The following is a 13,785-nucleotide window of genomic DNA, read 5'->3' as shown; positions in this document are numbered from 1 at the left end:
AATGATATGTACAGAAGTACACACTCTGGTAGATAAGCAAGTAGCAACAGTATTTATAAAATAGGTGTAACCTTGTAGAATGAAGTGTGTGAGTTATATACATACTAACTAAGTGTTTTTTTAGTTTGTTATTTTACAACAGTGTCTGTTTTGTTAGGGAGGTTCAACGACGTGTGTGTGAGGAATGATAAAGCAGAGAGGAGTGTGTGTAGTGTCTTGGATCAGTCAGGTGTGTGTGTAGTGTCTTGGATCAGTCAGGTGTGTGTGTGTGTGTAGTGTGTGTGTAGTGTGTGTGTGTGTGTGTGTGTGTACCGGATGTTTGCGGCCGCTGTGTGTTCTGCTCTCTGCTGCTTTGGCTAAATAATGATGATGTCATCTCATGTCTCTTCCACTCTAGACATCTTTATGTGTGTTTGTGGAGGAAAGATAGCTCACATGTCCTGGTCTTAATTTGTTCTGGAACTTTCTGCACTGCAGTTACTCTGATCTGTACGACTCGCTGAGGTACAGGTGCACATGGTCCATATATTTAAATATTAATGTTATGTTTATGGTGAATATTATCTGATTTACTGGAGGCTGAGAGAGGACAGGCTGAGAGAGGACAGGCTGAGAGAGGACAGGCAGAGAGAGGACAGGCTGAGAGAGGACAGGCTGAGAGAGGACAGGCTGAGAGAGGACAGGCTGAGAGAGGACAGGCTGAGAGAGGACAGGCTGAGAGAGGACAGGCAGAGAGAGGACAGGCAGAGAGAGGACAGGCAGAGAGAGGACAGGCAGAGAGAGGACAGGCAGAGAGAGGACAGGCTGAGAGAGGACAGGCTGAGAGAGGACAGGCTGAGAGAGGACAGGCTGAGAGAGGACAGGCAGAGAGAGGACAGGCAGAGAGAGGACAGGCAGAGAGAGGACAGGCAGAGAGAGGACAGGCAGAGAGAGGACAGGCAGAGAGAGGACAGGCAGAGAGAGGACAGGCAGAGAGAGGACAGGCTGAGAGAGGACAGGCTGAGAGAGGACAGGCTGAGAGAGGACAGGCTGAGAGAGGACAGGCTGAGAGAGGACAGGCTGAGAGAGGACAGGCAGAGAGAGGACAGCTGCTCTGCATGCACATAGTTTTGTTTTAGTCGCACAGTATTTATATAACAGTTTGATCAATCACCATCAGTTGGATCGAGGCAATTATCCAGAGTAATTATTACACATAACCAAAGAATAAACGAAACATTAAAAAAAGGGGTGTTTCTGTTTTGAGAGAAAGACAATTCAGCAGGAAGTCTACAAAAGCATTTTGAAGCAAAGGAAGGCTGTGAAAGATGGATAACATTTTTCATAGTTTCCTATAACTTATTCCCCTGTAGCCTCATGGAGAAAGTTCCATTACAAAGACTGAATGCACAGTGTCGTACCGGCCACCTACTTTTAATATCCAGTTTCATAACTCTAATGTAATGAGTCCAAATGTAAGAGCATGATACGAAACCCCTTCATCAAAGCAGCAACAATGCGGGTGTTTAGCCAACATTTAAAAAAGGCAACTACGGCATCAAAGACTTTACAATAAGTCTAGTGTGTATAATGATGAGAGAAGCTCCATCAGACCATTTACATGCACTAACACCTACAGTATAGAACACACTACAACTCGGCTGAATCAGCAGTGTGGGATACGTTTGAAATCAGCAGGATGAGTTTAGTCTTTGCACAACTTTGAATAAAATGCTCCTCAGACACCTGGATGAGCACTGGACCATCTCACGCCTCACTGTAAGAAAAATGAGATGTTGGACACATCCTCTGTTAGCTTTCACATCAGGAGACGCACAGGATGTTGAGTTATGAGGAGGTTTCTCCGGTGCTGTAGTGTGTGTGTGTGTGTGTGTGTGTGTGTGTCAGTCAGATTTCACACTCTAACATTTGATCAATACACCAGCTGATTACAAACAGCTCCTTTTATCAAACTGTGTTTCAGGATAATGCTGTATTATTAAAACGTGGTCCTCTAACGGGCCGGTTCCAGTTTAAAGAGTGTTTCTGATCCTGAGTGCAGCTCTTTCTATTTAGAGAAGCATCCATTATTCATCGTCCTCTTCCTCCCCAGCGCTGCATCACCGTTTCCTGACTCCTTTCCTCTTTCCTCTGCCCTCCTTCTCTCTTCTCCAGGAGCTATCAATCTGTCCTCTTCTTGCTGCACAGACCATCAGTCCAACTGTCTAACGCTGCAACGTTACTTTCAATGTAATCAAGATTAAAATCGCAATATTTTGTAAAAGCAAAATATGTGAAAAGTCCAGATATTCTACAGACTAGTAAAAAAAGACTATCTGGTACAGATCCTCTTTAAAGTAGAGACACTACATACTGATACACACCTGAACATCAGCAGGAGAGAACTCTTTAAAGTAGAGACACTACATACTGATACACACCTGAACATCAGCAGGAGAGAACTCTTTAAAGTAGAGACACTACATACTGATACACACCTGAACATCAGCAGGAGGAGAACTCTTTAAAGTAGAGACACTACATACTGATACACACCTGAACATCAGCAGGAGAGAACTCTTTAAAGTAGAGACACTACATACTGATATACACCTCAACATCAGCAGGAGAGGACTCTTTAAAGTAGAGACACTACATACTGATACACACCTGAACATCAGCAGGAGAGAACTCTTTAAAGTAGAGACACTACATACTGATACACACCTGAACATCAGCAGGAGAGAACTCTTTAAAGTAGAGACACTACATACTGATACACACCTGAACATCAGCAGGAGAGAACTCTTTAAAGTAGAGACACTACATACTGATACACACCTGAACATCAGCAGGAGAGAACTCTTTAAAGTAGAGACACTACATACTGATATACACCTCAACATCAGCAGGAGAGGACTCTTTAAAGTAGAGACACTACATACTGATATACACCTGAACATCAGCAGGAGAGGACTCTTTAAAGTAGAGACACTACATACTGATACACACCTGAACATCAGCAGGAGAGAACTCTTTAAAGTAGAGACACTGCATACTGATATACACCTCAACATCAGCAGGAGAGGACTCTTTAAAGCAGAGACACTACATACTGATATACACCTGAACATCAGCAGGAGAGGACTCTTTAAAGTAGAGACACTACATACTGATATACACCTGAACATCAGCAGGAGAGGACTCTTTAAAGTAGAGACACTACATACTGATATACACCTGAACATCAGCAGGAGAGGACTCTTTAAAGTAGAGACACTACATACTGATATACACCTGAACATCAGCAGGAGAGGACTCTTTAAAGTAGAGACACTACATACTGATATACACCTGAACATCAGCAGGAGAGGACTCTTTAAAGTAGAGACACTACATACTGATACACACCTGAACATCAGCAGGAGAGAACTCTTTAAAGTAGAGACACTACATACTGATATACACCTGAACATCAGCAGGAGAGGACTCTTTAAAGTAGAGACACTACATACTGATATACACCTGAACATCAGCAGGAGAGGACTCTTTAAAGTAGAGACACTACATACTGATATACACCTGAACATCAGCAGGAGAGGACTCTTTAAAGTAGAGACACTACACACTGATATACACCTGAACATCAGCAGGAGAGGACTCTTTAAAGTAGAGGCACTACATACTGATATACACCCTGAACATCAGCAGGAGAGGACTCTTTAAAGTAGAGACACTACATACTGATATACACCTGAACATCAGCAGGAGAGGACTCTTTAAAGTAGAGACACTACATACTGATATACACCTGAACATCAGCAGGAGAGGACTCTTTAAAGTAGAGACACTACATACTGATATACACCTGAACATCAGCAGGAGAGGACTCTTTAAAGTAGAGACACTACATACTGATATACACCTGAACATCAGCAGGAGAGAACTCTTTAAAGTAGAGACACTACATACTGATATACACCTGAACATCAGCAGGAGAGGACTCTTTAAAGTAGAGACACTACATACTGATATACACCTGAACATCAGCAGGAGAGGACTCTTTAAAGTAGAGACACTACATACTGATATACACCTGAACATCAGCAGGAGAGGACTCTTTAAAGTAGAGACACTACATACTGATATACACCTGAACATCAGCAGGAGAGGACTCTTTAAAGTAGAGGCACTACATACTGATATACACCTGAACATCAGCAGGAGAGGACTCTTTAAAGTAGAGACACTACATACTGATATACACCTGAACATCAGCAGGAGAGGACTCTTTAAAGTAGAGACACTACATACTGATATACACCTGAACATCAGCAGGAGGAGGACTCTTTAAAGTAGAGACACTACCTACTGATATACACCTGAACATCAGCAGGAGAGGGACTCTTTAAAGTAGAGACACTACATACTGATATACACCTGAACATCAGCAGGAGAGGACTCTTTAAAGTAGAGACGCTACATACTGATATACACCTGAACATCAGCAGGAGAGGACTCTTTAAAGTAGAGACGCTACATACACCTGAACATCAGCAGGAGAGGACTCTTTAAAGTAGAGACACTACATACTGATATACACCTGAACATCAGCAGGAGAGGACTCTTTAAAGTAGAGACACTACATACTGATATACACCTGAACATCAGCAGGAGAGGACTCTTTAAAGTAGAGACACTACATACTGATATACACCTGAACATCAGCAGGAGAGGACTCTTTAAAGTAGAGACACTACATACTGATATACACCTGAACATCAGCAGGAGAGGACTCTTTAAAGTAGAGACACTACATACACCTGAACAGTATTCTTACTCTTATACTCAAGTACAGGATCTGCTTCCACCTCTGAAGGAATGTGTGTAAATGCACTTTAAGGGTCACAAAGCCTGTTAAAGCTCTATATAAATACAGTTCCTCCACCATTTAGCACACTCAGAAGTTTCTCCTGAACCACATTTGGCCTCCTCGTTATTGACAGTTTTCAGTCGTCCCTCTGGAGCTCCTCATCCTCTTCCTCTTCGTCAGCTCGTCTGAAGATGGCAGGAGGAGAGAGAAGATGAGAGGGATGAATAATTCAGAGAGACCTTGGAGAAAGACAGGAGTGGCATTATGGAAAGAGGCTGAGCATTATGAAGGGGAGTCTTTGGGATTGTTAAGTGACCGCTGAGGTTAGGGATAGAGTGGTGCAGTGTTGACGAGTTGTTGTTGTTAACCCTGAAGTTAGCATCACAAGGATTCCCTCTGCAACAAACCAATGGGATTTCTCTGTTGGTTTTGAGAATATTGCAACTCTTGTGTCGCTGCTTCCTTCCTTTGCTTTCCATCCAACTTAGACGCCTTAAAGTGGACCTATCATGCTATATTATAATATAGTGTAGGACCATACCTATATAAGGCATATTTATACTTTTTCTTTTTCAAAATACCAAACAGATCATGCATTTTAGCCATGCCTCATTTTGCTCAATTTGAAAAATGCTAGCTCTGTTCTGCAAGGGCTGATTCAGTGAGAACAGCACCACCTACAGGCCTGGCATATGTACTACAGCGCCTCCAGCGCTTTGGAACAGCAATGGCCGTGGCTCCTGATTGGTGGAGTTGGCCAAATAGCCGTAGCGCCACCGTCCTGACGTCAGGACAGTGTTCAAATCTGGATCAGTTTTTATCAGATCCGTTGCAGCCATGGATGTATAATAAGAACTGGATACAGCGTGGGAGGCGGGGCCTCATTCATTCCTATGAGAGATGCTCATTCGCGCATGATGATAAAATGGCCCAACTTTTGAGAGAGCGAAACGTCACAGATTACCCGGCATGCCTGAGAAGTACCCGTATGTGCGCTCATAGCGCATGCGCAACTTTAACCATGCCCCCCAAAATGCTCGTTCACATCAAGCACGTCAATTCGCGTACACGTAACAGCACCGCACGTTCATGACAGCATGGTAATGGTTTGTTATTATGATAGATTTGATATTAACGAGGCGGCAGTTAGCAGCTAGTGGTTAGCTAGTAATTATGCTAATTTACACATCAATCGTTATGTACTTTTATATTACACTGTAACAGGATCTAGTGATATCCAAGCAACAGGGCTTCATTTAGCATGAAATAATTATTGCACTGTATATGTATATGTATATATATATATATATATATATATATATATATATATATATACAGTGCAATAAGCTTCTTAGTGCAATAAGAAGCTACAGGGACGTTAATCTACGTCGGTAATATTAACTTTATTTAATACAACATTTACGGCACAAGATTTAATCATACAGCCCATGTAGTATAATATTTTACAAATGATGAATTACAGCAAACATGTGCAATATATCCATTATTACAGCTCCGTGGGCTGGCAGTAAGGCGATATGGGTCCGTTCTTATTGTACATCCATGGGTAAAGATAAACGCATGTAGTGCTGAACACGTAACATGAACGTGCTGGGCGGCGCGGTCCCGTGGGTTACATGCGCGTTCATAATGCAGAGGGAAATAACTCTCAGAATAACGTTATTAGCAGATTTTTACAACTTGAGGAACGAATGTTTTTAATAAGGGCTATACAAGTGTTCATACTGGGTAGTTTATTTAGTTTAAAAACAATTATCCAACGATTTACAGACCACTCTTTCCCCATGTAAGTCAATGGGAAAAAGTGTTTCCGGGCCTGGCAACCAAAAGGAAGTGTAGTACCGCCGTTTGGCCAGCACGAATATTTTCATCAGAGTCCGGCGCACTTCCTGGGGGCTTGGTTGCAGCCCCTTTTTTAGAGATTTGGGTATGGAGGAAAATAGAGAGGGTTGTGTTTTCTGACACTTGGTGAGTTCCCTGGAACACCGGGGACACATATTCATGTAGAAAAGACGTACACAAGTGCATTTTGCATGATAGGTCCCCTTTAAACAGACATTTTCATGCGTTTTCCTTCCATAAGATCTGTTTCACTGACGTTTGGATGACTTGCTTTGCCTCCGGTGGTGTGTTGATATTGCGTTTACTCAAAATAAAATAACAAACTTTTCACACGTTCAACAGAGAAAACAGGCCTTTTACAATAGTCAAAACAAATCAAACAAAAGAGGCAAATACTCATAAAGTAATAAACAATATATACATTTTGTATTGTTCTTTCACAAGCTGGGGGGAACGATATACAACAGTCTGCTGCTGAGAAATAAAAAAGCTAATAAATATAGATTTTGTGTTTTAAATGTACAAAAATATATAATTCAATTAAAAAATAATTACCAGGAAAATAATTATATAACAAAATCCAAATAAATAACTGTTAAATATCGACCTTAAATGTGAATTTTAAAAGTGGAACAACTGGCGAGTTTATATGTATAGCCAGTAATGTCTGTGAGGAGATAAGAGACACTTCTTACAGGCTTAACATTGCATCAGATTATAGTGTTTTTATTATGTCAGGTTTGCAATTAAAGGGTGGAACTTTTCATGTGACTTTTAGACTTTTACCCCTTTTTGTAACTCTATAAAAAATTATGATAACCTTTAAACATTATATAGCACACACACACACACAGTTAAACATTTAAAAGTACGTTCACTGTGTGGTTTATTGTGTCTACCTGCAAACTGAAGAATATCTTCCATCCACTGCTAATTAGTTGATCTGGGAGTAAATGACTAATTAATCCTGTGGATGACTGCTTCAGTCAGCAGTTCAGATTCTGCTTACTCATCCCCTCAAATCATTAACACGGTCCCCCTGGTTACCTCGAAAAGCTGATGGGATTTACCCTACAAACTTAATGACACTGACACGTTTAGTTCAGCGGGATAATCTCCACACAGTAACACCACTTTATGATTTCTGAAGTAAAGAGCTAACGTTATAGGAACTACAGCACGGTCACATGACTTCACGTCACCACCGCTAAGCTAAAGGAGGCTAATGCTGGGCTATAAAGGAACTACAGCACGGTCACATGACTTCACGTCACCACCGCTAAGCTAAAGGCGGCTAATGTTGGGCTATAAAGGAACTACAGCACGGTCACATGACTTCACGTCACCACCGCTAAGCTAAAGGAGGCTAATGTTGGGCTATAAAGGAACTACAGCACGGTCACATGACTTCATGTCACCACCGCTAAGCTAAAGGTGGCTAATGTTGGGCTATAAAGGAACTACAGCACGGTCACATGACTTCACGTCACCACCGCTAAGCTAAAGGATGGCTAATGTTGGGCTATAAAGGAACTACAGCACGGTCACATGACTTCATGTCACCACCGCTAAGCTAAAGGTGGCTAATGTTGGGCTATAAAGGAACTACAGCACGGTCACATGACTTCATGTCACCACCGCTAAGCTAATGTTGGGCTATAAAGGAACTACAGCACTGTCACATGACTTCACGTCACCACCGCTAAGCTAAAGGTGGCTAATGTTGGGCTATAAAGGAACTACAGCACGGTCACATGACTTCACGTCACCACCGCTAAGCTAAAGGTGGCTAATGTTGGGCTATAAAGGAACTACAGCACGGTCACATGACTTCACGTCACCACCGCTAAGCTAAAGGCGGCTAATATTGGGCTATAAAGGGGAAAACAAATCTTTTCAACTTGTTAACCACAGACCTTATTTCAGGAACCAAAAACACATTCGATAAAACATTGACTTCCAGACCAGGGGACAGAAAGTGCATACATGCTGAGTCATGTTAGGGCTTTAGGACTCATTCCTGCTCCATGCTATAAAAATATTGAACATGAAGCCTTGCTGAGTCGACACCTACCCAGGAAGATAAATCATGGCGTACGTGTGACACACAGATTGGACTCTAGGTTCATACAGTACAGTGTTTTACAAGTACAGCTTCTGAACAGAGCTGAGCAGCATCAGTAATAATCTGCTCCTCTGAGAGAGACGAGCTGTCTGAGTGGATTGACTCGAGCCTCGGCCGCCCTTTTTAATGTCTTTAAAAGCTTTCTTTCTGCCGTAGCACCGCCATTCATCTGCTGCATCCCGCTCAATGAAAAATGACTCTTACACAGGATATAGTTTGCCAGATAATTCAGTAACACGTGTCTGATTAAGTCCTTCTTTCACAGCCTCTGGAGTTGCTGTCTGACCATCCATTGCAGATCGTTAAAACACAAAGATTCTCCTGTATTTACTGGATTTTTTTTTAATAACCTGGTACTGTATTAAAAAAGGTATTACAGTTAGTAAAATGTAAAAAGCCCTACAGTTTAATTTATTTAATTGAAACATGTTTTTAAAATGTATTTATTTATGTATTTTCCTTCCATATTTCCTTCGCTATTTTTTAAGGACTGATTGACCATTTTAAAAACTTTTTTTCAGACCAAAACAACAACAAATATTAGCATTTAAAAAATAAGTGTAACTTGCCTTGTTGGTAGAGGACTAAATATTCTATTTCTGAATCAAAAAGTGTGTTTGTGAGACTGTGTGTTTGTGAGACTGTGTGTGTGAGACTGTGTGTGTTTGTGAGACTGTGTGTGCTTGTGAGACTGCTTGTGACTATGTTTCAACAATTTCCCAATTTGGGATCAATAAAGTACTATCTATCTGTTTGTGAGACTGTGTGTTTGTGAGACTGTGTGTGAGACTGTGTGAGACTGTGTGTTTGTTAGACTGTGTGTGAGACTGTGTGTTTTGAGACTGTGTGTTTGTGAGACTGCTTGAGACTGTGTGTTTGTGAGACTGCTTGAGACCGTGTGTTTGTGAGACTGCTTGAGACTGTGTGTGAGACTGTGTGTGTGTGTGAGACTGTGTGTTTGCGAGACTGCTTGAGACTGTGTTTGTGAGACTGTGTGTTTGAGACTGTGTGTTTGAGACTGTGTGTCTGAGACTGCTTGAGACTGTGTGTGTGTGAGACTGCTTGAGACCATGTGTTTGTGAGACTGTGTGTGAGACTGTGTGTGTGTGAGACTGCTTGAGACCGTGTGTTTGCGAGACTGTGTGAGACTGTGTGTGTGTGAGACTGCTTGAGACTGTGTGTTTGTGAGACTGTGTGTGAGACTGCTTGAGACTGTGTGTTTGTGAGACTGTGTGTGAGACTGCTTGAGACTGTGTGTTTGTGAGACTGTGTGTGAGACTGCTTGAGACTGTGTGTTTGTGAGACTGTGTGTGAGACTGCTTGAGACTGTGTGTTTGTGAGACTGTGTGTGAGACTGCTTGAGACTGTGTGTTTGTGAGACTGTGTGTGAGACTGCTTGAGACTGTGTGTGAGACTGTGTGTGTGTGTGAGACTGCTTGAGACTGTGTGTGAGACCGTGTGTTTGTGAGACTGTGTGTGTGTGAGACTGCTTGAGACTGTGTTTGTGAGACTGTGTGTGAGACTGTGTGTTTGTGAGACTGCTTGAGACTGTGTGTTTGTGAGACTGTGTGTGAGACTGTGTGTTTGTGAGACTGCTTGAGACTGTGTGTTTGTGAGACTGCTTGAGACTGTGTGTTTGTGAGACTGCTTGAGACTGTGTGTTTGTGAGACTGTGTGTGAGACTGCTTGAGACTGTGTGTGAGACTGTGTGTGTGTGAGACTGCTTGAGACTGTGTGTGAGACCGTGTGTTTGTGAGACTGTGTGTGTGTGAGACTGCTTGAGACTGTGTTTGTGAGACTGTGTGTGAGACTGTGTGTTTGTGAGACTGCTTGAGACTGTGTTTGTGAGACTGTGTGTGAGACTGTGTGTTTGTGAGACTGCTTGAGACTGTGTGTTTGTGAGACTGTGTGTGAGACTGTGTGTTTGTGAGACTGCTTGAGACTGTGTGTTTGTGAGACTGCTTGAGACTGTGTGTTTGTGAGACTGCTTGAGACTGTGTGTGAGACTGTGTGTGTGTGAGACTGTGTGTTTGCGAGACTGCTTGAGACTGTGTTTGTGAGACTGTGTGTTTGAGACTGTGTGTCTGAGACTGCTTGAGACTGTGTGTGTGTGAGACTGCTTGAGACCATGTGTTTGTGAGACTGTGTGTGAGACTGCTTGAGACCATGTGTTTGTGAGACTGTGTGTGAGACTGTGTGTGTGTGAGACTGCTTGAGACTGTGTGTTTGTGAGACTGTGTGTGAGACTGCTTGAGACTGTGTGTGAGACTGTGTGTGTGTGAGACTGCTTGAGACCGTGTGTTTGTGAGACTGTGTGTGAGACTGTGTGTGTGTGAGACTGCTTGAGACTGTGTTTGTGAGACTGTGTGTGAGACTGTGTGTTTGTGAGACTGCTTGAGACTGTGTGTTTGTGAGACTGCTTGAGACTGTGTGTTTGTGAGACTGTGTGTTTGTGAGACTGTGTGTTTGTGAGACTGCTTGAGACTGTGTGTGAGACTGTGTGTGTGTGAGACTGCTTGAGACAGTGTGTTTGTGAGACTGTGTGTGAGACTGTGTGTGTGTGAGACTGCTTGAGACTGTGTGTGTGAGACTGCTTGAGACTGTGTGTGTGAGACTGTGTGTTTGTGAGACTGCTTGAGACTGTGTGTGTGAGACTGCTTGAGACTGTGTGTGTGAGACTGTGTGTTTGTGAGACTGCTTGAGACTGTGTGTGTGAGACTGCTTGAGACTGTGTGTGTGAGACTGTGTGTTTGTGAGACTGCTTGAGACTGTGTGTGTGAGACTGTGTGTTTGTGAGACTGCTTGAGACTGTGTGTGAGACTGCTTGAGACTGTGTGTGTGAGACTGTGTGTTTGTGAGACTGCTTGAGACTGTGTGTGTGAGACTGTGTGTTTGTGAGACTGCTTGAGACTGTGTGTGTGTGAGACTGCTTGAGACTGTGTGTGTGTGAGACTGCTTGAGACTGTGTGTGAGACTGTGTGTGTGAGACTGTGTGTGTGAGACTGCTTGAGACTGTGTGTGAGACTGCTTGAGACTGTGTGTGTGAGACTGCTTGAGACTGTGTGTGTGAGACTGTGTGTGTGAGACTGTGTGTGAGACTGCTTGAGACTGTGTGTGTGTGAGACTGTGTGTGTGTTTGAGACTGTATGTGTGTGTGTTTGATTTAACTCGCTGTGTTTGTTCTCTCTCTTTGCTCTGAGGGTGCAGCCTCGTTAAAGACTTCATGTGAAACAGAAACAGGATTAGTTTTAACTCTGAAGGAGCTTTACCTCCTCCGTGTAAATTAAAGGAACAGTTTGACAGTTTATGCAACACACTTATTGCTCCGTTAATGACCGCCTCGCTGCATATTATCACGCTTATTACACAGCTACACAGTAAAGAAACCAACGGCTTCAATCACAATATTGATTTTACATACTTTTCTAGTACCATACCGTGTTCCCTTTAGTGTTGACTTCCTGTTTACTTCCTGTCTGTCTTCTGCTGTTCCCTTTAGTGCTTACTTCCTGTCTGTCTTCTTCTGCGGTTCCCTTTAGTGTTTACTTCCTGTTTACTTCCTGTTTTTCTGTCTTCTTCTGCTGTTCCATTTAGTGCTTACTTCCTGTCTGTCTTCTTCTGCGGTTCCCTTTAGTGTTTACTTCCTGTTTACTTCCTGTTTGTCTGTCTTCTTCTGCTGTTCCATTTAGTGCTTACTTCCTGTCTGTCTTCTTCTGCTGTTCCCTTTAGTGTTTACTTCCTGTTTACTTCCTGTTTGTCTTCTTCTGCTGTTCCCTTTAGTGTTTACTTCCTGTCTGTCTTCTTCTGCTGTTCCCTTTAGTGTTTACTTCCTGTCTGTCTTCTTCTGCTGTTCCCTTTAGTGTTTACTTCCTGTCTTCTTCTGCTGTTCCCTTTAGTGTTTACTTCCTGTCTGTCTTCTTCTCTGCTGTTTCCTTTAGTGTTTACTTCCTGTCTGTCTTCTTCTGCTGTTCCCTTTAGTGCTTACTTCCTGTCTGTCTGTCTTCTTCTACTGTTCCCTTTAGTGTTTACTTCCTGTCTGTCTTCTTCTGCTGTTCCCTTTAGTGTTTACTTCCTGTCTGTCTTCTTCTGCTGTTCCCTTTAGTGTTTACTTCCTGTCTGTCTTCTTCTGCTGTTCCCTTTAGTGTTTACTTCCTGTCTGTCTTCTTCTGCTGTTCCCTTTAGTGTTTACTTCCTGTCTGTCTTCTTCTGCTGTTCCCTTTAGTGTTTACTTCCTGTCTGTCTTCTTCTGCTGTTCCCTTTAGTGTTTACTTGCTGTCTGTCTTCTTCTGCTGTTCCCTTTAGTGTTTACTTGCTGTCTATCTTCTAATAATTCCTCAATGAATACTCAGCGTCCCTCACTGTGTCCTCATGTCATTCCAGTGTTGTGTCATTAGTGTGTGTGTGTGTGTGTGTGTGTGTGTGTAATCCCAGTGTAATCGCTCCTAAAGTGTGTGTGTATGGAAAAAGTGGCTCACAGTGTGTGTGTGTGTGTTTCAGCCCGAGATGCAGACGAGCGGGAGAAGTGGATCCACGCCTTAGAGGGAACCATCCTCCGCCACACCCTCCAGCTCAGAGTACGTAATGTTCAGTTCTTTCTTCAAAAAGTCAGATTAGTTTTTTTAAGGTTATTTTTACAACAAGTGGGGGCTATTTTTATTTTATTGTGTTTGCCTGTTCGTATCCATTTGTGTCAGCATCCATATCGTTTTTGTGGTCAGTAAATTGGGAAACCGTAAAGTGAAGATTAAATGTTTTACAAATTAGTTTAGGATTATTATTGAACCTGAGATTGCACGCATTTGCATCCTCTAATAATTAATAAAATGCTTGTAGTTTGAGACGTTTCTGAGAATGGTATGGATCCTTAAAGGTGCTTGAATGTGCAAGGTTCATTATTTATATATTATTATTATTTTAAATGTATTTATTTGAAACTATTGTTATT

The 13,785-nt window shown here is 42.4% G+C and overlaps 1 protein-coding gene across 2 annotated transcripts in view; it reads left to right on the top strand.

Annotated features, from left to right (window-relative positions):
* Positions 1-13,785, top strand: part of osbpl9 (oxysterol binding protein-like 9) — a 58,780-nt gene that overhangs the window by 8,808 nt on the left and 36,187 nt on the right. For both annotated transcript variants that reach the window (XM_034136177.1, XM_034136176.1), the window contains exon 4: positions 13,338-13,414. In XM_034136177.1, coding sequence (XP_033992068.1) covers positions 13,338-13,414 — 77 coding nt within the window. The remainder of the gene's footprint in view (positions 1-13,337; positions 13,415-13,785) is intronic.

Source organism: Trematomus bernacchii, unplaced genomic scaffold, assembly GCF_902827165.1.
Source record: "Trematomus bernacchii unplaced genomic scaffold, fTreBer1.1, whole genome shotgun sequence".
Lineage (NCBI taxonomy): Eukaryota > Metazoa > Chordata > Actinopteri > Perciformes > Nototheniidae > Trematomus > Trematomus bernacchii.
The sequence above is the reverse complement of the archived record's forward strand: the minus strand, read 5'-3'. Positions and strand labels throughout refer to the sequence as shown.